Genomic DNA, 21482 nt, shown 5'->3' with positions numbered 1-21482 from the left:
ACCATCAATACCCCTCCCCCCCCATTTGTCTTAGTGCTGAAGCAGTGCCTTCTTGGAGCGAAGCACCAGGCTGCTTTGTCCTGGAGTTAATGCCTTTGCTTAATTGCTGCCAGGTGGCAGCAGAGGCGGCTGTGTCCTCGGGCTCCTGGGAGCGCTGCCGCTTCCTTCAGGCCAGGCTCCAGATCAGATCTGCTCGGCTTACAAGCGAAAAGCTCTTGTTTCCCGCCTGCCAGCACTGCAAGCCCCCGGCTTCCCGCCTCCAGCAGGGGAGAGTCTGAACTTCGGGGGGGGGGGGGGCACGAGCTGGTTAACAATCCACCTCTCCTCCCCCAGAGCTGAGCTGGCTCTCGGGCACTAACAGAGCTCTAGTTCAGCTGGCTGGGCTGGCCCCTGGTGGGGAGCTCAGACGGTATGATCAAACCGGCCCTTCCTGCCTTTACGCGTCTGAATCTAGGAGCAAGGACTAAAACCATATTCTAGTCAGTGGCGGAAGAGCTGGGCCTCCAGTACCCAAGCTGGGCTGTGCAGTAAGGTGGGACCATCTGAGCCAAGGTCACGTTTCAGGGGAGCGGCACACTCTAATGGGCCGAGGCCATCGGAAGGGGAACTGACAAATATCCCTTAGCAGTGCGGTGGCAGGGTCTAGTGGTTAGAGCAGGGGACTGGGAGCCAGGACTCCTGGGTTCTAGCCCCAGCTCCATGGTTGGGAGTGTAGGCTGGAGAGGGTGCCAACCTCATCCCACAGGGGCCTGGGCTGGAGAGCATGCCCTTCTTGCCCGACTGAGGGAGGAGGGTGTGGGCAGGAGTGTGGAGCTTTGTGCTCTGAACTGACCATGTTCTGGATCCCGCGGCCCCCCATGGTGCTTTGTTAGCTCGTATGTCCAAGGCCTGCACAGTATGGTCTTCGCCCTCCAGGAGAGATGCCAAACCTGCCAGCCATTGGCGGGCTCTGCATTCCTGTGGGGATCGAGCCCCAACACCTAGCACAGCCCCCTCTGCTGCTCTGAGATTGCTGCAGGAATCTGGATCATGGGAGAGAGCCCTCTGAACTGGCTAGGAGCCCGCCCTGGATCCGCAGCTAGAGGAGGAGACCCAGCCCGCCCCTGGGGTTCCCTCTCGGCCTGTGCTGGCTACAGACTGTACATGGGCTCTCCCTGTGTCTGACCAGCCCACCCAGTCCTGTTTGTACCCAGCAGCGTTGCTGAGCTCCCGCTCTTGGCAATGTGCCAGGAAACCCAAGTCACATGGCCATGCCACTCTGTCCCCTTGCCAGCGGGCAAGTGTTGTCCTGGTGCAAACGCTCAGAGGAGCCCCAGGGCGTGGCTTAGACCTGAGCGGGGCCTGTGTGTGTATCTGCAATCAGAGACCCTGGTGCATGGGGGAAGGACCCTGCTCTCCCATGGATGCTGTGCCATGCCGGGGAACCAGGCCAACAGCACTGTCCTTTGTATGCTGCAGCAGAATGGAAGGTGCAGCGCACACGCCCCGGCAGAAGAGAAGCACTCCGCTGAAGGAGAGACAGCTCTCCAAACCCCTGAGCGAACGGACCAACAGCTCGGACAGCGAGAGGTCCCCGGACCTGGGCCATAGCACACAGGTGATGTGAATGCAACCCCAGGCACTGTTCTATGGGGGGTGAGCCCAGCCTGCACCACCTACAGCTGGGAGCTCATCACATAGTCGGTTGCCTGGGAGTCCTGTACGGAGAGCCAGGGGCTGCAATGAGTGACATCAGTGGCATCGGGGGGGCAGTGCTGCGGGGAGCGGAGGCGGGTGCTCAGTATGGGGCACTCTCCCTTGGGTCAGTCCTGGCTCCGGTGCCCCAGCGCGGCACTAAGGGAGACTTTGTGCAGTAGCTTTCCATCTTCCTGACGATCTGTACAGTTGTGTCCTGCCCGCTGGCACTCAGCACATATCCCAGGCACTGTGTATAACAGAGCTAGATCCCGTGTCCTGGCCACATTCTAGTTCAGCTAATGGATTTACCTCTCTGAACTCCCCTTGTAGGAGTTGCCTTCCCTCCTCTTCCTACCAACGCGGGCTGTGGGGGGCAGCAGGGGCCTTGAGGCAGGTGGCTGGATACACAGAGCTGAAGGAAAGGCAGGGGACCGGGCTCCGGGTAACAGCACCAAAGGAGAAGCAGCTCACCAGGGGAACCTCCAGGGTTCTGGCCCAGCCCAGTGTGTGTTGCCTGTGCCCTGCCAAGGCTTAGCCCTCCCCTCACCCTCCCTCCCCAACAGATTCCTCGCAAGATCATCTATGACCAGCTGAACCAGATCCTGGTGTCAGACACGGCCCTGCCCGAGAACATCATCCTGGTGAATGCGGCCGACTGGCAAGGCCAGGTAAGGAGGCCGGCCCTGGGACGGGACCCTGCAGGTGCTGCTGGGCAGGGTGGCAGTGACCCATGGAGACGAGGCCCCTCTGTTTCCCTGTCTTCCGCTGACATGCCTCAGCCCTGAGCGAGGGGATGGGGCCTGTCCCCCGCCCTGCCAGTCTCTGGGCTCTGCTGCCGTCACCGTGCCTGCCTTTTCCAATGCAAACTGAGCCACAGCTCGGGTCACCCGGGCCCTCGGAGCCCTGCTGCCCTGGGAGTGGAAATGGCTGCTCCGCAGAGGGGCCGTTGGCCGTGTCGCCTGGACCCAGCCTCTGCGGGGAGCCATTGCAGGCAGCGGGGCCTGTTGGGTGGTGCTCCGGTCTGTGCGAGCAATGGGAGTACAGGGCATTGCCTGGGCTGAGCTGAGGAGGGGGCTGAATGGGAAGGGCCAGGGGGCGAGGCCGGGTTGGCTGCCCACAGACATTTCCCTGCAGGTGAGCGTTAATGCTGCTGCTGTGACTGCATGGCCGAGTTTGAATCCCATCTGAGCATCCCCCTTGACCTGGCGTGGAGTCTCCCCAAGCTGTGGCTATAGGAAGCTCTGGGGCGGATGCTGATCTTTCCCAGTCCGGACCAGGGCAAGCATGTGATCTGACGGCTCTGGGTCTCTGCGTGTCCCTCGCTAGCCCTCCTCACTGCAATGCCAAACACCTCTCGAGGCCTGTCCTCCTGCCCTGCACAGGTGGCACCCCCAGAGTACACAGCACCCTCCGGATTGCAGCTGACAGGCCCACTCTTGTTTGCACGCTCAGCGGAGAGACCAGGGCTGTGTAGCCTTGACTTCTCTCCCCCCGCCCCCAAGCAGGTCCCTCACTGGAGCCTGTTGCGTGGGCATTGTAGGCAACATGCCTCTGCGAGCCATGAAGGGGAGTCTTGACTTGCCTTGATCTCACACCTGAGATTGCCAAGCCCCAAGCAAACCAGCCTCTGCTGCCCCACAGCTGCCACTTCCCACTCACTAGGCAGCCACAGCGCTCCCGGCCCTTGGCAGTCTGGAATGAACACGCGCCCCATGGCCATTGCCGCCTGCCAGCCCTCGGCAGCAACAGCCAACCGGCGCAGGGAGGGGCCCGCTTGCCCACCTGTCCCCAGGGACTCTGGTTGCTAAGCACAGAGGGGGAGTATTCGTGGCAGGTGTTGTAACAGATCACTTTGCTCCCATACACCCGGGCGCACTGGGCTCACCTTTCCTCCTCTCCTTGCCAGTATGTGGCCGAGCTGCTTCGGGACCAGAAGAAGCCAGTCGTGTGCCCCTGCTCCACCGTGGAAGTACAGGCCGTCCTGTCTGCCGTCCTCACCAGGATCCAGAGATAGTGAGTGAAGGGCGGCGGCCCTCTGGCCCCTGCGCCGGGGGCAGGTGGTTTCTGTCGATGTGGGTATGGTGCAGTTGCTCTATTCGCTAACCCTGCCGTGAGTTGTGAGGCAGCTCTCACAAGCTAAGCAGGCTGGGGCCAGATCAGTGCTTGGAAGGGGAGGCCTCTAGGCAAGACCAAGGAGCGGCATGAGCGTTGTGGGAGGCTCATTAGAGGGCACTCTCCTCTTGGAGTTGACACCAAACCAATGCCCCAGTGTGGGGCTAGGCGCTGCAGGAAGGGGGGCAGGAGCTCAATTGGGGGTGCTCTTCCCTCACTGTCAATGCAGGCCCCAACACCCCAGCGTGGCACTAGGAGGAGCTGTGCTGCAGGGAGCTGGGTGGGGGACTGAGCAGGGGGTGCTCTCCTCCAGGCGAGTCCGGGTGCCAGTGACTGAGCGGTAGTTGGCAGTGTGGTAAAGTAGGAGGAAGGGCTGTTGATCCAATAGGGGATCGTTCGTTCGGATCCAGGATTGAACCACGGCCCCAGGGTGATGCTAGTCCTGTGCCACTTGAGATGCTGTTTTCAGATGGGAAATAAAACCAAGATCCTGGCCACTTGTGTTCATTCAAGGGCTTCCTGACCATATAATGTTCCTGTCCGTTAGCCCCCAAGGTCCTGCCCAGAGTCCAGCATGGTAATTATATTCCACCCGTTTAAAACATCCCTGGCTGCTTCACTTTATGTGCTCTAAGCTGTCAAACGGCTGCTGTGTTCCACACCAGAGCTGGTTGCGTCTCACCCCTCAGCAAGAGGTCCCTCTACAAATCGCCCCTTGCCCCACCCCAGAGGCATTTCATTGCTGGGCAAGCATTCCCTGTATAACTCCCTCCCCCATCTCTCTCCAGAGCTGGCTGCATTTCACTGCTAGATGAACTATCTCAATGTAATAGCTGCTGTGTTCCACCCCAGAGAAGTCTGCATTCCAGTAGTGGATGATTCATGTATAGCACAGCAGGGGCCTGCAGGGTGAAGGCTGCCACAGATGTGTAAGATACTTCATTCATAGTGCAGGGACATGAGGGCTGGAGTCTTTCCATGGTTCTCTTGCCTATGACTCTGAATATTGTGGTATCTGAGGGACAAACCCCAGCCTGCTTCATGCACAAGTGGAGCCGCCTAGGCCTTGCCTACAGTCTGCAATCCCCACTGCGCCCCAGCCGGCTCTGCTCCTAACCCAGGTCGTGCATTGCCAGCAGATCCGCCACTGGGCTGCTTCCCTGCAGCTAGAGGTGCTCTGCAGACGCTGCCAGCAGTGCAGGTATGCGGGCCTTTCCCTGACCTCTGAGGCTGTGACTCAGCAACAGCTGGCTGGGGATGCAGCCAGGCTATTTTTACCCACTCTTTCTGCCCATCTCCACACTTTAAAATGCTGTCTGTTCCCTGAGGTTGTTTTCAGGTGAGCCGATTGTAATGCAGACGGCTAACTGTTCCATAGAGCCATCTCTCCTTCCGCCTGCATGGCAGAGAGACAGGAGCTTGGGGCTTATTTAAGATGTAGAAAGGTATGAAAGATTCCCCTAAAAAAACCAAGCCGAAATGTGCTTGTTAGAAAGTCAGGTCCCATCAGCCTTGTCTCTCTCCAGGAGACTCTGTGGGCACCTGGAGAGCTAGGAAAAGAATTACGAGTCCAGGTACCAAGAAAGGGGCAGGCTGAGTCAGACAGGCAGGACGTAGTAACACCTGCAACTTGGGGTTTGTCTACACTTACCGGGGGATTGACGCATGGGCGGTCAATTTATCGGGTCTTGACCGCTGATCGCTCTCCCGTCAATTCCTGAACTCCACCTGAATAAGAATCACAAGGGGAGTCGACAGGAGAGCGTCTCCCATCAACATCGCATAGTGTGGACCCCGCGGTAAAGTAGATCTAAGTACTTCAACGCGTAACTTAGATCAGTCTCCCCCCATAGTGTAGACAAGGCCTTAGATGCTCTACAGCAGGGGTTCTCAAACTGGGGGTCGGGACCCCTCAGGGGGTCACGAGGTTATTACAGAGGGGGTCACGAACTGTCAGCCTCCACCCCAAATCCCACTTTGCCTCCTGCATTTATAATGGTGTTAAAGATATTTAAAAGTATTTTTAATTTATAAGGGGGGTTGCACTCAGAAGCTTGCTATGTCACCAGTACAAAAGTTTGAGAACCACTGCTCTACAGACAGCTGGGAGAAATGTTCTTTCCTAATAGTTCCACCTCCTCCCTTCACCAAAGGGGAGTGAGCTCCCAATCTCCCGGCACACCCACGGAGACCTCCAGGAACGCTCCGACTTCACTTTCTTCTGAAGTAGATAAATGAAAGTTTGTTTCTCCCACCTGCCTTTGTGCATCAGATCCTGCAGGGATAGGTGCCGAAAGCAAACCTGGCTGGTTAGATCAGAAAAATGCAAGAAAGGCTGAAAGCCCATCGCTTGCCTCTGCAGATCACCCACATCTGTCAGCCTGCAGCCCTCCCCCACGGGGGGTCTGTCTGAAGGGGAAACCTGGGCCCACGCTCCTTTCCCGGGGAGAGGACAACCTGTGTGAGTGTGAACATCCCTGCCCTCTGCATTTGGACATAGGATTAGAAGTGGCCCTCTGGGCCATCAAGACCTGATCCTGCTATTGCAGGCTGTCACAGAATCCACTGCAGCCCCAGTGGTTACAGCTTCCAGCAAAATCACTCTTACCTGTGGTCCAGGCCTTGAATCTGGTGGCCCCCATGAAGGGGGATTTGAGTACTGATGGCTTGGAGGCTGGCTGGCAACGCCTGCAGCGACTTGCGCTCCTGGAGGAAGAGGTATAGCATTGTTCTGCTTGACAGAGGAGGGGAGAGGCAGAGGCCTAAGCCAAGGGGAGAGGAGACGCTGTCAGCTCGGGCAGGTGAGATGGGGAGCAACTGCAGAGGAGAAGGCTCTTGCATCAGCAGTTGCATGTTGGTGAAAAAGGAAGCAGTGCTAGTGAAATACAGGGAGCGGACTAGAGCAAGGGGGGGTCTAGGATGGTGTAGCCGGGAGGGCCCATGACACTGCACTGTAGCACTGATCTTTTCTGTTGCCTGGGGGACAGGCTGTCCCAAAGCCATGTGGTAGCTCCTTGCTTTGGCCCTATTAGCTGCCTAAAGGAAGTTGGTGGTTCTCTGGTGCCCTCTAGTGGTGGCCGTTGTGTGGCACGTTTAACTGCAGCTGCCCTAGATCAGCTGCTGGAGACGCAGCGCTGGGCTGGGCTGTAGGGCGCCAGGCCCATGGACATGCTGGGCGTTAGCAATGCTGGAGGGGTCCTTGGTCCTGAGCACATGCGCTGGGCCTGGCAGGGGGGCCAACCCATCGGGAGCTGCTCTGAGAGCCACCTCCACAGCTCAGTGGGGCACCATGGGTCCCAGGGCTGAGAGCGGCTGGAGCGGCATCAGGCCCCCCAGGATGCTCCATGTGGCAGAGAGCAGCAATGCCAGGCTCTGCTGGCTCCTCCCTCAGAGGAGACCTTCCTCAGTGCAGGCGGCAGCTGCTCTGTCTAGCTGGTGGGTTGCTGACGTCACTGCTCCATGGTCTGCTGCCCTGCTCAGGGCAAAGCTTTTCATCTGCGAGTCCCGCTGGAGCACTCTGCTGGGATTTACGGCCTGCTTCCTGGCATGGTAATTACAGCTGGGCACAGCAGTGCCGGAGATAGCAGTCGCTCATCAACTCGGTGCCTGGAAGGAACAGCAGCCCTCATTGCCTGTACTGCCTACCACAGTGAATGGGGAGGGGCATCCATTGTCTTCCTCGCTGGCCAAGGGACTCCTGTATAAATGGCCCCTGGGTCCCACCCCAGAGCTGGCTGCATCTCACCACAGGATGAGGGATCCCTGTATAAAGAGCCCCCGTGCCCCAACCTAGAGTTGGTCATGTCTCAGTGCCAGGCGAGGGCTCGCTGCCTAGCGTGATTTAGCGTCGTACCCTGCAGGCAGAAGGGCGCAATAAGTGCACACATTCCCATTGTCCTTTCTTTTCCAGCTGCAACTGCAACTCCTCCGTGCCGCGGCCCGTGAAGGTGGTGGCTGTGGGGGGGCAGAGTTACCTCAGTGCCATCCTCCGTTTCTTTGTGAAGCAGCTGGCGAACAAGACCCCAGACTGGCTTAGCTACATGCGGTTCCTCATCGTCCCGCTGGGTAGGCGCCTCTGCCCAGACCCCGCCCAGCTGGCGCGAGTCCTGCTTGACCCCCCTGCAGCCAGAGTGCGGCTGTCGGTGCAGGCCTTGTTCTAGCCTCTCCCTGTTCGTGTGGCGATGCCATGGGTGGGGGGTCCGACGCTGACACCCAGGGGTGCACAGAGGGGCGGCTGAGCAAAGCACGCCTGGGTCTGTAGCGGGTGCCCCCAGGGGCCGAGCCAAGAGCTAGCCCTGCTGGTGGCTTGAGCTCCAGCAGGCCGCCTCATGGTGGGGATACCAACACAGCAGCTGCGAAAGGGGTCCCAGGCAGCCCAGCCTCTGCATTGCCATGGAGCTGGGTAAAGGCCCAGGATGGGGTGGGAGCCTGGGGTGTGGCATCCACGGGACAGCTAGACCATCGCTCCTGTCACAGGGCCCTGCGGAAGGCTGCTTTCAGAGGAGCAGGGTAACAGGAAGCACCCGGCTGAAGGACCCCTCCCGCAGGCACTGTAGTACACAGCTAAGAACCTCCCCCCCCGAAGGCACTACAGCAACACCCCCCTTTCTCTCCTCCACAGGCTCCCATCCCGTAGCCAAGTACCTGGGCTCGGTGGACAGCAGGTACAGCTGCACGTTCCTGGACTCTACCTGGAGGGAGCTGTTCGGCAGGGCCGAGCCCCCCGGGACAGGTGAGGGGCCATGCAGCTCCGAGCACTGTGTCCATGGCCCTCATGCCGTTGGACAGGGAGGGCTGTGGGTCGCTGTTCCCCAGGGGCTAGCGAGGGAGCAGCCAGAGCTAGGCACGGTCTGTGGGATGTGGCGGGCCTGGCTGTTGGGATGTGGCCTGGGCTCCCCTATGGCAGTGGCTGTTCAGTCTGCACAGAGCAGGCCTGGCCAGTTCCTTCCTGAGCCCTGGTTTATTCCCTGGGGCCTGCCCCCAGCACCAGGGGTTACTGAAGGGGTCACAGCTCCAGCCTGGTGAGCAGTGCGGGAGGCAGTCTCCAGTGGGGCCAGGGGGAGCTCTGTGTGAGAATGTGTCCTGCCCCCTTTCTACTGCAGCGTAAGCTCTGGCCCTCCAGCCTTGCAGCCAAGCCAGAGGCCTGGCCACCTGCTTTCTGCCTCAGCCGTCCCTGCCTGGGGCAGAATCCTCTCTGACCCACACACCCCATTCCCCTCTGTGACGAGAGCACCCTCTCCTCTGCTGCCACTCAGTCAGCGGGGGGCATCCTGGCTCTGCTGTGCAGCTCACCCCTGCTGCGGGCTCGGGGACAAGGAGTCAGGGAGCGGGCTCTGTGGGGATTGCTGGTCACATCCCTCTCTCCCCTCTGCCCCCAGAGCCGTTCGATGTGGTGGGCCGCATCGTGCAGTATGTGGGTGGAGCCAGCGTGACCCACCAGCTGCCTGTGGCCGAGGCCATGCTGACTTGCAAGCATAAGTTGTAAGTGTCGCCCGGGCGACTCTCCTGCGACAGGGGGCTGGTCGCACGTTACAGGCACCCAAAAGACCCTTTCAGTTGGGATAGCAAAGCTGTTAAAGATCACTGAGAAGGGGGCTGGGATTGGGACTCCTGGGTTCTGGTCCCTGTTCTGGGAGTGGGAATGGGAGTGAGGACTGGTGGTTAGAGCAGGCAGCTAGGAGCCAGGATTCCTAGGTTCTGGTCCTGGCTCGGCCACTACTCAGTGTGTGGCCTCTCTGTGCCTTGCCTTTTTTCCACCTCTCTCAAAGCTGCCCCGAATCTGGGTGTGTTTCTGGAGCACCAGTTCCCTTTGTATCCCAGCCCCTCTGGCATGGGGATGGGAACTTACCTTCCTCAGCAGGCGGGAGATGTGCTGTGGTCACTGTCATTAACGTGGTGGGGCAGGGGTGGAGGCGGTCGTTGAGCCTGGCGAGCTTTGGATGCCCCTCGTGTATCCAGGGTGAGGCATTCCATGCCTGCTGGGCCCCGGCCCACCGCCCACCAGACCCTAAGAGCTGTCTCTTCCTCTCCCCACAGCCCGGATGAAGACTCCTACCAGAAGTTCATTCCCTTCATTGGGGTAAGGCTGCCCCCTGGGGCCCCTCCAGTGAGGGCCCAGGAATACCGCTGTGCCGCTGGGGTGGGGCAAGACCCATTGTGACCCTCTAGTTTGAGCCCTGCCTCACCCAGGGTAGGGCTCCCTGCTTCCAGCCCATCAGTGTTGGGGCTAAAGCAGGCTGGAATTAACCCCCCAGGGTTTGGAGAATCCCTGCCCTGGCCCTGGGTCAGTTCTTCCAGGGGTTAATCCCCCTCCCTAGTAAGTAGGTAACTCTCGATGCTTCTCCTGCTGTCATGGGATCCACACAGACAAAACCTCTCCAGAGCCAGGCTCTCCGGGGTGTGCCAGCCACATTGCGCCCGACACCCAGAGGGCGTGGATCACGCTGCTCAGCCCCAGACTCACTGCAGCAGCTGAGAGGGGCATGAGCTCTGCTGGCCACCAGTGGGCGCCATCCCCCCGCTGAGCAGGGAATGCAGTGCCTTCCGCACAAGAGCCCCTTCTCCCCATAGAGCACTGGGACTGCTGCTCCGAGCTCGCTGGGCCCTGAGCCAGGCTGGCCGAAACTGAGGGCCTCAGCCCAGGCTGCCCAGAGGAGAGACGTGCCAGGGCTGGGCCTCTTCCAGGGGCATGGGCCTGCGAGGGTTAAACCTTGGGACTAATCAACAGTGATCAGAGCCTCTCTGCTGTGTCCTTCCCCATAGAGGTCTGCTTAGAGGACTGGAGTTAGTGTTTCCAGCCCTTCACTGCCACCTAGCGGAGAGAGAACTGGCCTGGGAGTGAGGAATCCTGGGTTCCATTCCCAGCTCTGCCACCCAGCCTGCTGGGTGCCTTGGGCAAGTCACTTCCCCGCTCTGTGCCTCAGTTTCCCCATCTGTAAAATGGGATAATGCTTCTGCTATAGCCTGTCTGGCTCTGCATAGAGTCTCCTGGGGCATCAGCTGGGTGACACTCTCTGATAGAAGGAACAAAGTGGGAGGGCAGCCCCCATTGCCTGGAGGAATTCACTGTTGTCTGGATACTTTCCGAGCACTTGCCCTTCCATTGTAAACACCCCACTGCAATGTCTCAGGGGGTGAGGCTGCCATTGCTTTGGGCACTGGGATGTCGGCTGGGAGAGGGCATCCCCCACTCGCTATCACCTCAGGGGTGGCTGGTGCTTGGGATGGGGGCAGCCCTGATGCAATGATCCTGGGGGGTCCTGCCCACCTAGATTTCTGCATGGAGCTCGTGGAGCGCAAGTGGGGATGTGAGTCCTTTCCCCATGGTGTGGGAAGGGTTAACGGCAATCTTGGCACTGCAGCTCTGGGTCTCCCGGAGGAGCAGGCTCAAATGTCTTCTCCTGGACGGGCTGGCAGCCCGGCCTGAATTACTGATCTCTGTCTCCCCGTTGCAGGTGGTTAAAGTGGGCCTCATCGAAGATTCCCCTGCAGCCACAGGTACGTTCCCTGTGAGGCCGGGCCCCGGCTGGGTCCAGGCCAGCTGGGACTCGCAGCCTCAGAGCTGGTGCCACGTCGGGAGTCCAGGGGCACAGTTCCCGCCTCCCTGAGCTGCTCTTAGGCTCTGTGCAGAGCTGGACAGGCCCAGGGCTCCCTCTGCAATCAGCTGGGCCAGGAACCATGGTTGGTTAAAGGCAGGGTGAGGTCCCCTCGGGCTGAGACACCCTCCCCTCCCACCCATCCCCCCTCCATCCTCCCTCTTCTCACCCTCCGCCCACAGCCCAACCTCAGCCCAACGGGCCTGCTTCCAGCTGGGCTTTTACTGCCCCCTGCTGCCGCTGGAGTGGGGAGTTGTCCAAGCAACGGGGTCTGCCCCTGGGATTCCCCTCCCCTCCAGCTCCAGACTGCTGCTCGGCTTGTTCACCTCTCACTCCGGCTGGACAGGGCGTGACGGTCGGATCCCCGCAGGGAGGCTGGGGGCTGAATCCGTATGGGCTGGGGAGCAGGGGGATGACGCAGTGCAAGAGTTCAAGCGTTGAAGGGGAGTCACTAGGGCTGTGGAACCTGCCCATGGAGGCGACAGCGCCTCGTGGCTCAGGACGCCCATTGGCCTGGTACCCCCAGAGTGCCCCCATCCCCAAGTCCTCCGCTGAAAAGGGCCTGGGAGCTCTCACGCCACAGGAGTGACTGGGAGGCTGGTGGCAGTAGTGAGCTCATCTCCCGCCAGCCCAGCAGAATGGGTAGGGGCCCAGCTGAGACACCTACAACAGGGCCTGGGCCTGCTCCAAGTGGGTCACGGCCGGAGACGAGAACCCAGGGAAGAGGAATGCACCAGCACCGGGGACTTGGTGCCTGCCACAGAGCCACTATGGGGAGGCTGGGGAGCGCCTGGGGAGGCCAGGATGCCCCCAGGGGGACAGGGAGCCCCTGTGGGAGGCCGAGGTGCCCTGTGTGGAACCAGGAGGTCTGGGGCTTCCCATGGAGAAATTAGTCTGAGTGGCACAGCCCAGAACCTGCCTCACCCCGGCCGCCCCCTCTGCTCTCTCGGCAGGAGATGGAGACGATATGCCCGTGGTCAGCCTGACAGTTCCCTCCACGTCACCCCCCTCTTCCTCTGGCCTGGTGAAGGACGTCTGCGCCACCCCCCCATCCTCACCGTCCATGAGCAGTGGGCTCGCTGTCGTGGGGTGAGGCAGCCTTGGCCACCGGCCCCATGGTCGTTAATGAGGAACCTCATGCCCCGGCGGGCAGATTGGTACCATCCGTGTGTGTACAGGGCCTAGCACACTGGGGCGGGGCTGTGACTGGGCGTCCCGCAGGGCAGATCATAGCTGCCATGTTCCAGCTGGGGAGAATGAGGCCTGGGTAGGGGAAGGGACAAGCTGAGCCACACAGGGAGTCAGCAGCAGCTGGGGGAACCCTGGCGTCTGGGTGCCTGGTTGTGTGCGAGGCCATCCCGGTAGACTGGTTCTCTGTCTGTGCCTGTTCCTGCCTTCCTGCCCGTGGGGGCATGTGCTCAGTAATAGCCTCTGCCATCGTGGGGACGGGGCTGTCCAGCTCTTGGAGCCACTGGTGCTGGCAGACCCCTTCCCTCTGAGTGCCCTTGAGTGGCTGGTGCCCCCGTACCTCCACCCATGCAGGGTGGGGCAGTCATCTTGAGTCCTGCATCAGGGGCTCACTCTGAGCTAGTGCTTAAAGCAAGGACATGGGAAGTCAGGACTCCTGGGTTCTGTCCCTGGATCTGGGAGGGGCGTGCAGTCTAGTGGGTTAGAGGAGGGGGACCTAGGCTCTGTACCTAATTCTGGGTCGAGTCACACTACCTCTGTGCTTCCTGTGCCCTCGGCAAAGCAGGCTGGTGTTCACTTGACTCCCGAAGGTATCTGAGTTAGTTACTGTTTGCAGGGGGCACTGGGATCCTCCAGGAGCCATCAGCCCAGGATTCTGGCATCGAATTTCAGATCTGTTTGCTCTGCTGGGCCCCCAGTATCCTGGCACTGGGAGCCAGAACTCCTGGGTTCTCTTCCAGCTCTGCCACTGACTTGTTATAGGCCTTTGGGCAGGGCCCTCCCATGTCTCAGTTTCCCCATCTCTGTGATGTGGCTGGTACTGTCCTGCCCCTGGGGGGTGAACCCCTGCTCTGCCCAGCTGCTGCTGATGCTTCCCCACTGTCCCCAGGTCCCCCAGCAGCCCCTATGGAGACGTCATTGGCCTGCAGGTGGACTACTGGCTCGCCCATCCCACAGAGCGCCGGAAGGAGGGCGAGAAGCGAGACGCCAGCTCCAAGAACACCCTCAAGAGTGTCTTCCGCTCGGTGCAGGTGTCGCGGCTGCCCAGCGGCGGGGAGAGCCAGCCCTCGGGGACCATGGCCATGACGGTCGTCACCAAAGAGAAGAACAAGAAAGGTGGGTGTGCGGGGGTTGGACGGGCATCAGGCTGGTAGCACTGGCCCACTCTGAGGGGGTGGGGAATGGGGAGCTGGGGCCTTTTCCCTCTAGGGGTGCTGCCTCCAATCTGGCCCCATGGAACCGTGTCCATGTGTCGTCTCCGGAATTGGCACTAACTGTCCAGAATGGGCATTCCTTGGACATGCTAGGGGCAGCAGACTGGCTAGGCCCTGGGTGTGGACCCCCATCTTGCCCCAGAGAAATCCTGCTAGCTAAGGGGGAAGCCCATTCTGTACCTCCTCCGGGCTAGGGGCTCTGCCAGCCCCTCTTCTCCCCACAAAAAATGCCAACGGGCTGCAAGAGGCAAGGCTGTGCCCTCAGGATGCTGCCCTCTGCAGGCTGCCCGGGGCTAAGCCTGCAAGGTGCTGCTCTTTGCAACCCAGCTCCGCCTTCCCTCTGCAGGAGGCAGCTAGGCATTGGTAAATGCGCCCTTCCCTCCCCACCATTGGCAGCTGTGCTATTGCCACGTCTTTCCCAGCCCCCTTGTTCACCCTGTGCGCTGGAGGAGCTGACTGAGCGGGGGTGTCACTGGGAGACTGTCTGAACAGGCCCCTGCTCCTTCACACTGGGCGCAGGATTCTGCCTTTGTCACTGTGGCCGATGGTGAGAAATGGAACATGCACGCCGTCTAGTCCCTGGCAGGAGCGTGGGCTGAGGCGGTTCGCAGGAGACTCACTCACAGCTACCAGTACTTCTGTGGGTGGGGAGGAGCTTTCGGACAGTGCGTTCATAGACACTAAGGCCAGAAGCGTCCTTTAGATCATCTGGTCTGACCTGGATGGCCCAGGCCAGAGAACGTCACCCCACTCCCAGGGGTGACCTCCTGCACTGAGCCTCGGCGCGTGGGTTTGTCGAAAGCATCTGCCCAAAAGGTAGCCAGGCTGGATTTGGAGACACCGAGCCATGGGGAATCCCCCCTGATGGTTAATCCCCCACACTGGGAATGTTGGTGCCTCATTTCCAGCGTGAATGGGTCTGGCTTTAGCTCCCACCCCTTGGTTCTCATTCCACCTTCTCTGCTACATTCAAGAGCCCAATAGTGCCTGGGGTTTTCTTCCTGGGAATGTCCTTACAGTCCCTCCAAATATGGGGCTAGAGGAATTCTGAAAACACGATAGGTAGGCTGAGTGACCCGCGGAAAAGTATTGGAGAGGACTGGAGCTCAGCAGCCGCTAGCTACTTCTGGCAGGCAGATTTGGACTGCAGGGCACACCTGCTGAGTTCAGCTGGTGATGCCTGTGTGTGGGTGCTGGAAGGGGAGCTGATGGCAGAAGAGCAGGAGGCAGGAAGCAGCTCTTGGCCGGATGATGCGTCTTCTGGGTGGGTCCGAGGAGCTGTTGGTCTGCAGGGACCAGCAGAGGATGGTACCGAACCAGCTGTCGTGGCTTCAGGCTGCCAGGAATGGAGAGGCCCCGTAGGAAGGAGGTGGTACTCAGACCCAGGACTGAGTTGCCTCTTGACCATGTTGATAAGCTAAAGCTCTTTAATGGCACAGACGCAGGCCAAGGGCTGGGAGTGAGGCCCGACACATTCAGCCTGGAACTGAGGGGCCAGTGTTTAACAGGGAGGGGGATTCACCGTTGGAAAAACTGCCCCGGGGTGGTGGTGGGGAGGTTCTCCAGCCGACTCCCAGTCCAGGCAGCACGTCTCTCTGTAAAAGCTCCGCTCCAGCCCAGTGCTGAGGTGGGCTCCCTGGGCCGGGCGAGACAGGGGTCAGGCTGGAGGCTCACAATGTCCTTCCGGCCTCAGGCTCGCTGAAAGTGCAGCTCTGGTAGTTTTCCCACTGCGCAGATGGGCGGGCGCTTGCCGCCTGTCAGTCAAGAGGGAAGGCGTTCGCCCCAGGCTGGCTGGGCAGGCCATGGCCTGGGGGCCCTGCCTGAGTGATGGGGCGGCTTGGTCTGGGGGCTCAGTCCACGCTCTCCGGCCCTTGCCTGCTCGAGTACAATTTAATCCATCTTTGCCATGCATCAGTGTTGGCAGAAAGGCTCCCTTCCCCAACCTGGGGCTGGGGAAGGGCCAGATGAACCCCAGGGCTCCCCGCTGTGGGGGCAGCTCCAGAAGTTCAGGATTTACAATCCAGACCAGAGACTGTTCTCGCCCCAGGCAAAACCTGTCTGTCCTTGATCTCGGGCTCAACCAGGAACATAGGGCACCCCGCCTGAGAAATGGGCCTCAGCTCTGTGGAGCTGGAGATAGGGGCAGGGCTTTGGCCTGCAGGGCTGTGTTGGGCCCCCAGCCCGCTGAATTAACCACTACAGGGCCTTGAAATGCCCCTCCCATCTTGGCCAGAGGGCTTTGTTGCGATGAAGAGCGGGAGCCTGGGAGCCAGGACTCCTGGGTTCTTTCCCCATTTCATCGCTGACTCACAGTGGGGCCATGGCTGTGGGGTGGTGGTGTGCAGCTGTGTGTCTCTATGGGGCTTTCCCAGGATCTCTGCATGGGGCCCTGAGCTCAGTGCTGTTCTGGCTCCCAGGGCAAGTTCTGCTCCCCCCACAGCCCTCCTGGCAGCTCTGGGCTGGGACAGCGTCTCCCTGGCCAGACCTAGCCCAGGAAAGTGGCCTATCCCTTGCTGCTGCTGGTGCTGCTGTAGTGCGGGGCCGTGCCCCAAGTCTGGAGCTCGGCAGGAAGGAGTCAGGTGAGGCCCCTTCGGCCAACTCCAGCTTCCAGCCCCCTCTCTAGAGCTGTCCCCTGGTCACAGGGTGTCCAGCCCCCCCTGCTACCAGCTGTTATCCTCTGAGCTGGGAGCCAGAGTCGAGCCAGGTTTGAGTCACTGCCCTAAGAAACAAATTGGGGTGCAGTAGATGGGGCCCCGGACTCCTGGGTCTGGCTCTGCTGCTCGCGGCGTGACCTTGGGCGCATCACTACCCCCCGTGCCTCAACCCCCGTGAAACACACGCAATGGGGCACAGACTCTAGAAGTGCTTTGAGAGCTATATATGACCCACTAGCCCCCGTGTGGGCTCCCAACTAACCCCTCAGAGACTCTGGGAGGCTGAGCACAGGGCCTCAAGGTACTTCTAACAGCCAGTGCTCGAATTGCACCCAGCAGGGAGCGTTCTCCCTCTGCCATTCCCAGCCCATGGGGCAGAGTGGCTGCCAGTTCCTCCATCCTTCCATGGCAGGACTGGGGGCGAGGCTGGGTCCATGTGTGACCACCAGCCTTGGGGATGCCACATCTTGCCTCTCACCCAGCTGCCCTCCCCTCAGCACCGCCGTCTAAAGGCTTCTGCTGAGCGCACGCTAATCCCGGCTCCCCTGCCTCTCGTTCCAGTCCCCACCATCTTTCTGAGTAAGAAACCCAAAGAAAAGGAAGTGGATTCCAAGAGCCAGGTGATTGAGGGCATCAGCCGGCTAATCTGCTCTGCCAAGCAGCAGCAAACCATGCTGAAAGGTAAGGCCTGCCTCTGCAGTGCAGCTACCTCTGCGGCAAAGCAGCTGGTTATACAGGGGTCCCTCATCTCTCACCTCTGGGTGGGGGCGCAGGGATATTTATAGAGGGATGTTGAGATGCAACCAGTTCTGAGGCGAGGCAGCTGTTGATCCAGAGGTCTCTTGTCCAGCGTTGAAATGCAGCCACTTCTGGGGTGGGGCAGCTTTTTTAACAACCACCCTGCAGCACCAATGTTGGGGAGGCAGGTGGGAATTATCCAGTCTGTTTGTTCAGTTCCAGGGTTGGGGCAGTGTTACTTGCCATCCTGTGGGGGAAGCATAGGTAGGTTAGGGGCATAGGACCCTCAGAGCTGTAGCTCAGCAGGGGCTAGATGCCCCAGGCCTCACTCTGCACCACGAGCCAGCTGCCTAGGCCCTGCTCTAACCTCCCTCGTTCCTTTGCAGTGTCCATCGACGGGGTGGAGTGGAGCGACATCAAGTTTTTCCAGCTGGCCGCGCAGTGGCCCACGCACGTCAAACACTTCCCCGTCGGACTCTTTGGCTCGAAGCCGGCGTGACAGCGCCCGCCCTGCTGCCGGGCCGCACCCACCAGCCTGGCCGAACCCTCAACCAGTGGGAAGCCTCTTTGGCTACATCCCACCCTCCTTGCGTAACTGTGTTGGTATGTTCTGCACTGGGAGGGCTGGAGGAGGGAGCACCCCAGTGCCAACCTGTCATCCCCCCATCACCAGCTTTGTCTCCAGCTGCCACCGACCGCTTCCTTATGCGTGCGCGCGCGCGTGTGTGTGTGTGTGTGTGTGTGGGTGGAGTGTGCACCGCATTGGGTCCTAGTGCCCAGTGGGGAGGGACCCCAGCCGGCCCCAGACACACTCCCCCGTCCAGCCTGGAGCAGCTGTGACTCCCAGGACAGGCCCGGGAGTGCTTAGTGTGTGAGAAGGTTCTTGCCTGGCACAGCTGGCCAGTGGCTTTGCCCTCGCCTGTGGCCCATACACCCCTCATCCCCGTCTGTAGCCCTTCTCCAAAAGCACAAGCAGCCAGGCCACAGGCTGGGTGCCCACAGCTGTCTGCCCCGGCATAGCATGTGGGCACAGGGGGCCCCTTCCAGCACAGCCTGCCCCCTCCTGTAGGCAGTGGGCACTCACTGATGTCGAGGGCCACTGCACTCCAGGCAGCATGGCCCCTGCTGTTCACAAGCGGAGGAGAGCTCTGGTGTGTGATGCTGCTGCTCTGATGGCTTTGTGTCCTGGTGGAAGGTGAGCCCATGAGGGGGGCCCCTTGCTGGTGAAGCCAGGGATGAGGGTTTGGAGGTGGGGGGAGGGGTGTCTGCCTTGCCTGGCCTGGGGCAGGGGCATGCTCGGACTTCCAGCTGTGTGTAACCATCCCCTGGGCACTTGTGTTTGTTTCTATCCTAAATGGTTGCCAAGACTGAGTTGCTTAAATTTATCCCTGCCCCAGTTCATCAGTGCCCCCCCGCCCCACGTCAGTCACCTTTGCCACATCACGCTGCCTTGCCAGGCACTACAGGACAGTAAACAGCCAGCTCTTGAGTCACTGCAGGCTTGGCTTTCCCACTGCCCCCTTCCCCCCATCCCATGCTCCGCTGCTGGCTGAGCTCCTCCCTGCCCCATGCTGCCAGCGGTTGGTTAGAAAGCCCCCAGCTGTGTCGGCTGCCATGCTTCAGCTGGTGTCTCTTTCCCCAAAGCCAGCAACCCGAATGTAGTCTGCTCCCAACAGGGGCCAGCCCCGGGCCAGCCCCAGGCCAGCTACGGGCAGAGTAGGTTGGTTCAATAGGGACCAGGTCACTGGGGTTGGCCCAGTTTATTACAGCTCTGAGCATGGCAGACAGAGACCCTATGTGTGGCCGGGGGAGGGGGGGGTATAGTCCACAGATGGGCTTTTAAGAGTGAAGCAGTGGGCAACTGGGTCCCAGTCCCAGCTGCCCTGAGCCCCTCACAGCACTGAGTTCCCGACCCTGTTCTCTAGCACCCAGGTGTGGCAGGAGCTAGGAAGCGGCATCTGGCCATCCCATGCCAATTTCACTCCTGGCTGCACTTCATCCCTCCCACTCCATCTCAAGCCAGCACCTTCATTACGAACCCCCCTTAAACTGAGCCCCATATTTGGGCTGCTTCTCCCACCCCCAGCTGTTGTCTTTCTGACCCCCTCCCCCCAGCAGGCAGCAGCTAAGTGGTTGGATTTTCCCACACAGGCTCACTGTGAGCTCCGCTCTTTTCTCCCCACACATCTGGCAGGGACTCGCAGTCCATGCAAGCGTGGTCCAGTGGGTCCATGAATGTGTCCAATAATTCCCATTGGTCACTGCTGAGTCCTGGGCCCTGTGGATCCTGCCTGTGCCATGTGCGAGGTCCACACGGACCATGAGCAGGACACCCCGTACCCCAGCTCTGAAAGAGACACAATTATCAGAAAGGGGCCTCCCTGAGCCTCATTCTGATGGGCCTGGAGTGCCTCTGCCAATAGGCACCCCCACTTTCAGGGTGTGTGGGGGTCTTAAAGAGCAGGTGGGAGCCACAGTCCAGCCCTCTGGCATCCCAGCCCCCCTATTTCCCCCAGCACTCAGCCCCGACCGCTCCGTGCAGCGGGCAGGAGAGGGCATGAGAATCCAGACGATCTCCCCCACCTACCTGCTAGCAATAAAGCCAGCTGAACCTTGGCAGAGCCCGTCTCCCTTCCCCTCCTCCCCCCCAACACACAAACACCATGTGCCCCGCTGCCTCCATTGATTTCTCATTGCCCTCCAGGCCGGCCTGGCAGGGTGGGGAGGAAGGTCACTCGGCTGTGACAGGTGGCACTCATAGGCCTGCCTGGCTTCTCTGGGAAGCTGTTTATTTGCTGGCTGAGACAGTAGCCGCCCCATTGCCACCCCTGCAGTCACAGGGAAGCTGCAGGACGGTCCCTGTGTCTGAGTCACTGCGAGTGAGAGAGCCGGGTAGCAAGTGTCCGTACCAGCGCTTGCCTGCACGGTGGGTCAGTCACCTGGATGTGGCAATTCCTTTGAGGGTTGCTCAGGTGGCCTGGGCAAGCTCCGAACTGGTGCTTGGGGGGCCAGACATCCCAAGCCGAATTGCCAGTGCAGACAGGTGCCACACCGCAAGTCCCTGCAGGCCAGCTGCTCCCTGCTGACCGAGTGTGTCCCGTCCATCTTCTGGTCTCACTCGCTGCAGCCTGGCCCCCACGTTGCAGTTTCTCCCAAGCACAAAGAGCTGCAGCCAGAGCTGGCCCCGCAGAGGGGTCTCATGTTTGCTCGGCGTTCTCTGCCTTTTGCATTCCAACGTGGCCTGTTCAGTGCTGGCTCTCTCCAGGGCTCCCTGTCCCTCTGTGCTCCGAGCCTGGCAGCTGCATCGGGCTGGGGACGGTGGGGGAGTCAGCGGGCTGGGTGGGGGGTGTCTCCCAGGCCTGCGCACTAGGCTAGGGCTCTGAGGCACTCCAAAGCCCCCAGGAGACCTCAACAAAGCTCCGGTGTCCCCACAGGCTGGGCTGGCTGCTGGGGGGTGGAGGGAGCTGCCCTACCACCAGGCACCCCAGGCCCACATGATCCCTACACACACTTCCATGGCCAGAGTCGTCAGAACATTCTTGGCCACCCCAATCTCCATGAGAGCTGGTGGGGTCCCCATCTCAATCTGTGCCCCCACAAATCACTCCAGAAACGCCCTGCACTCCCTCAGCTGTGTGCGGCCCCAGTGAGCTCTGGCTTCAGGCCGGAGCTGCACGAGCACCCAGCAGGACTGTGGTCCAGTACATGGGGGCCGGAAGGCGCCTGGTCCAGCCCACAGGGCCTATGTGGGCTGGGAATCTCGATCTGTCCCCCATCCCCGCGCATGGTGCTGGCTGGGCACACAGGGCACTGTGTACATAGCCCCCTGGTGTGTATAAGTGAGTGCCTCTCCCGTTTGGTTTGCGCACACCGTCCACGTTGGGATCATTGTCTGGGGTTGGGGAGAGACCCCTGTTGTATTTGACACATTTTATTGGGGGAGCTGTTGTCCCCCCCTTTTTTTGGAGTTTTTTCATTAAATAAACTGTGGTTATTTCTTAGAAGGCATTTCTTTATTTAATCAGTTTGTGTCTGTTCAGCCTGAACCCTGCAGGGGGCTCCCCAGTCCACAGGGGGTCAGAGCTGGGAGCCAGGACTCCTGGGTTCTGTTGCAGCCGGAGCTCTGTGAGCCCAAGTCAGCTAAGATAGGCCAGCTGTGGGTGTTTGATTGCAGTGTAGACATATGCTGTGTGACGTGGGCCATTGTCTGTTAGACCCTAATGGACACATGCTCACAAGAGACTCCCACCCCTCCCACTGCTGCCCCCTGCTGGGAGAGGCCAGGAGGAGGCTGGAATTGCAGG

General features: G+C 60.4%; 1 protein-coding gene across 5 annotated transcripts in view; it reads left to right on the top strand.

The window, feature by feature from the left end:
- PACS1 (phosphofurin acidic cluster sorting protein 1) overlaps nt 1-21182 on the top strand; it is a 105692-nt gene extending 84510 nt beyond the window's left edge. For 4 of the 5 annotated variants that reach the window (XM_048857062.2, XM_048857059.2, XM_048857058.2 and 1 more), the window contains 12 exons: nt 1459-1597; nt 2241-2345; nt 3584-3690; nt 7700-7854; nt 8411-8521; nt 9168-9270; nt 9826-9868; nt 11244-11286; nt 12338-12473; nt 13462-13688; nt 17002-17121; nt 17565-21182. In XM_048857062.2, the coding sequence (XP_048713019.1) occupies nt 1459-1597; nt 2241-2345; nt 3584-3690; nt 7700-7854; nt 8411-8521; nt 9168-9270; nt 9826-9868; nt 11244-11286; nt 12338-12473; nt 13462-13688; nt 17002-17121; nt 17565-17677 (1402 nt within the window). In that variant the 3' untranslated portion in view covers nt 17678-21182. The remainder of the gene's footprint in view (nt 1-1458; nt 1598-2240; nt 2346-3583; nt 3691-7699; nt 7855-8410; nt 8522-9167; nt 9271-9825; nt 9869-11243; nt 11287-12337; nt 12474-13461; nt 13689-17001; nt 17122-17564) is intronic. The other variant, XM_048857060.2, reaches the window with a different exon arrangement.
- The last annotated feature ends 300 nt before the right edge of the window (nt 21183-21482 follow it).

Source organism: Caretta caretta, chromosome 7, assembly GCF_965140235.1.
Source record: "Caretta caretta isolate rCarCar2 chromosome 7, rCarCar1.hap1, whole genome shotgun sequence".
NCBI classification, from domain to species: domain Eukaryota; kingdom Metazoa; phylum Chordata; order Testudines; family Cheloniidae; genus Caretta; species Caretta caretta.
The sequence above is the reverse complement of the archived record's forward strand: the minus strand, read 5'-3'. Positions and strand labels throughout refer to the sequence as shown.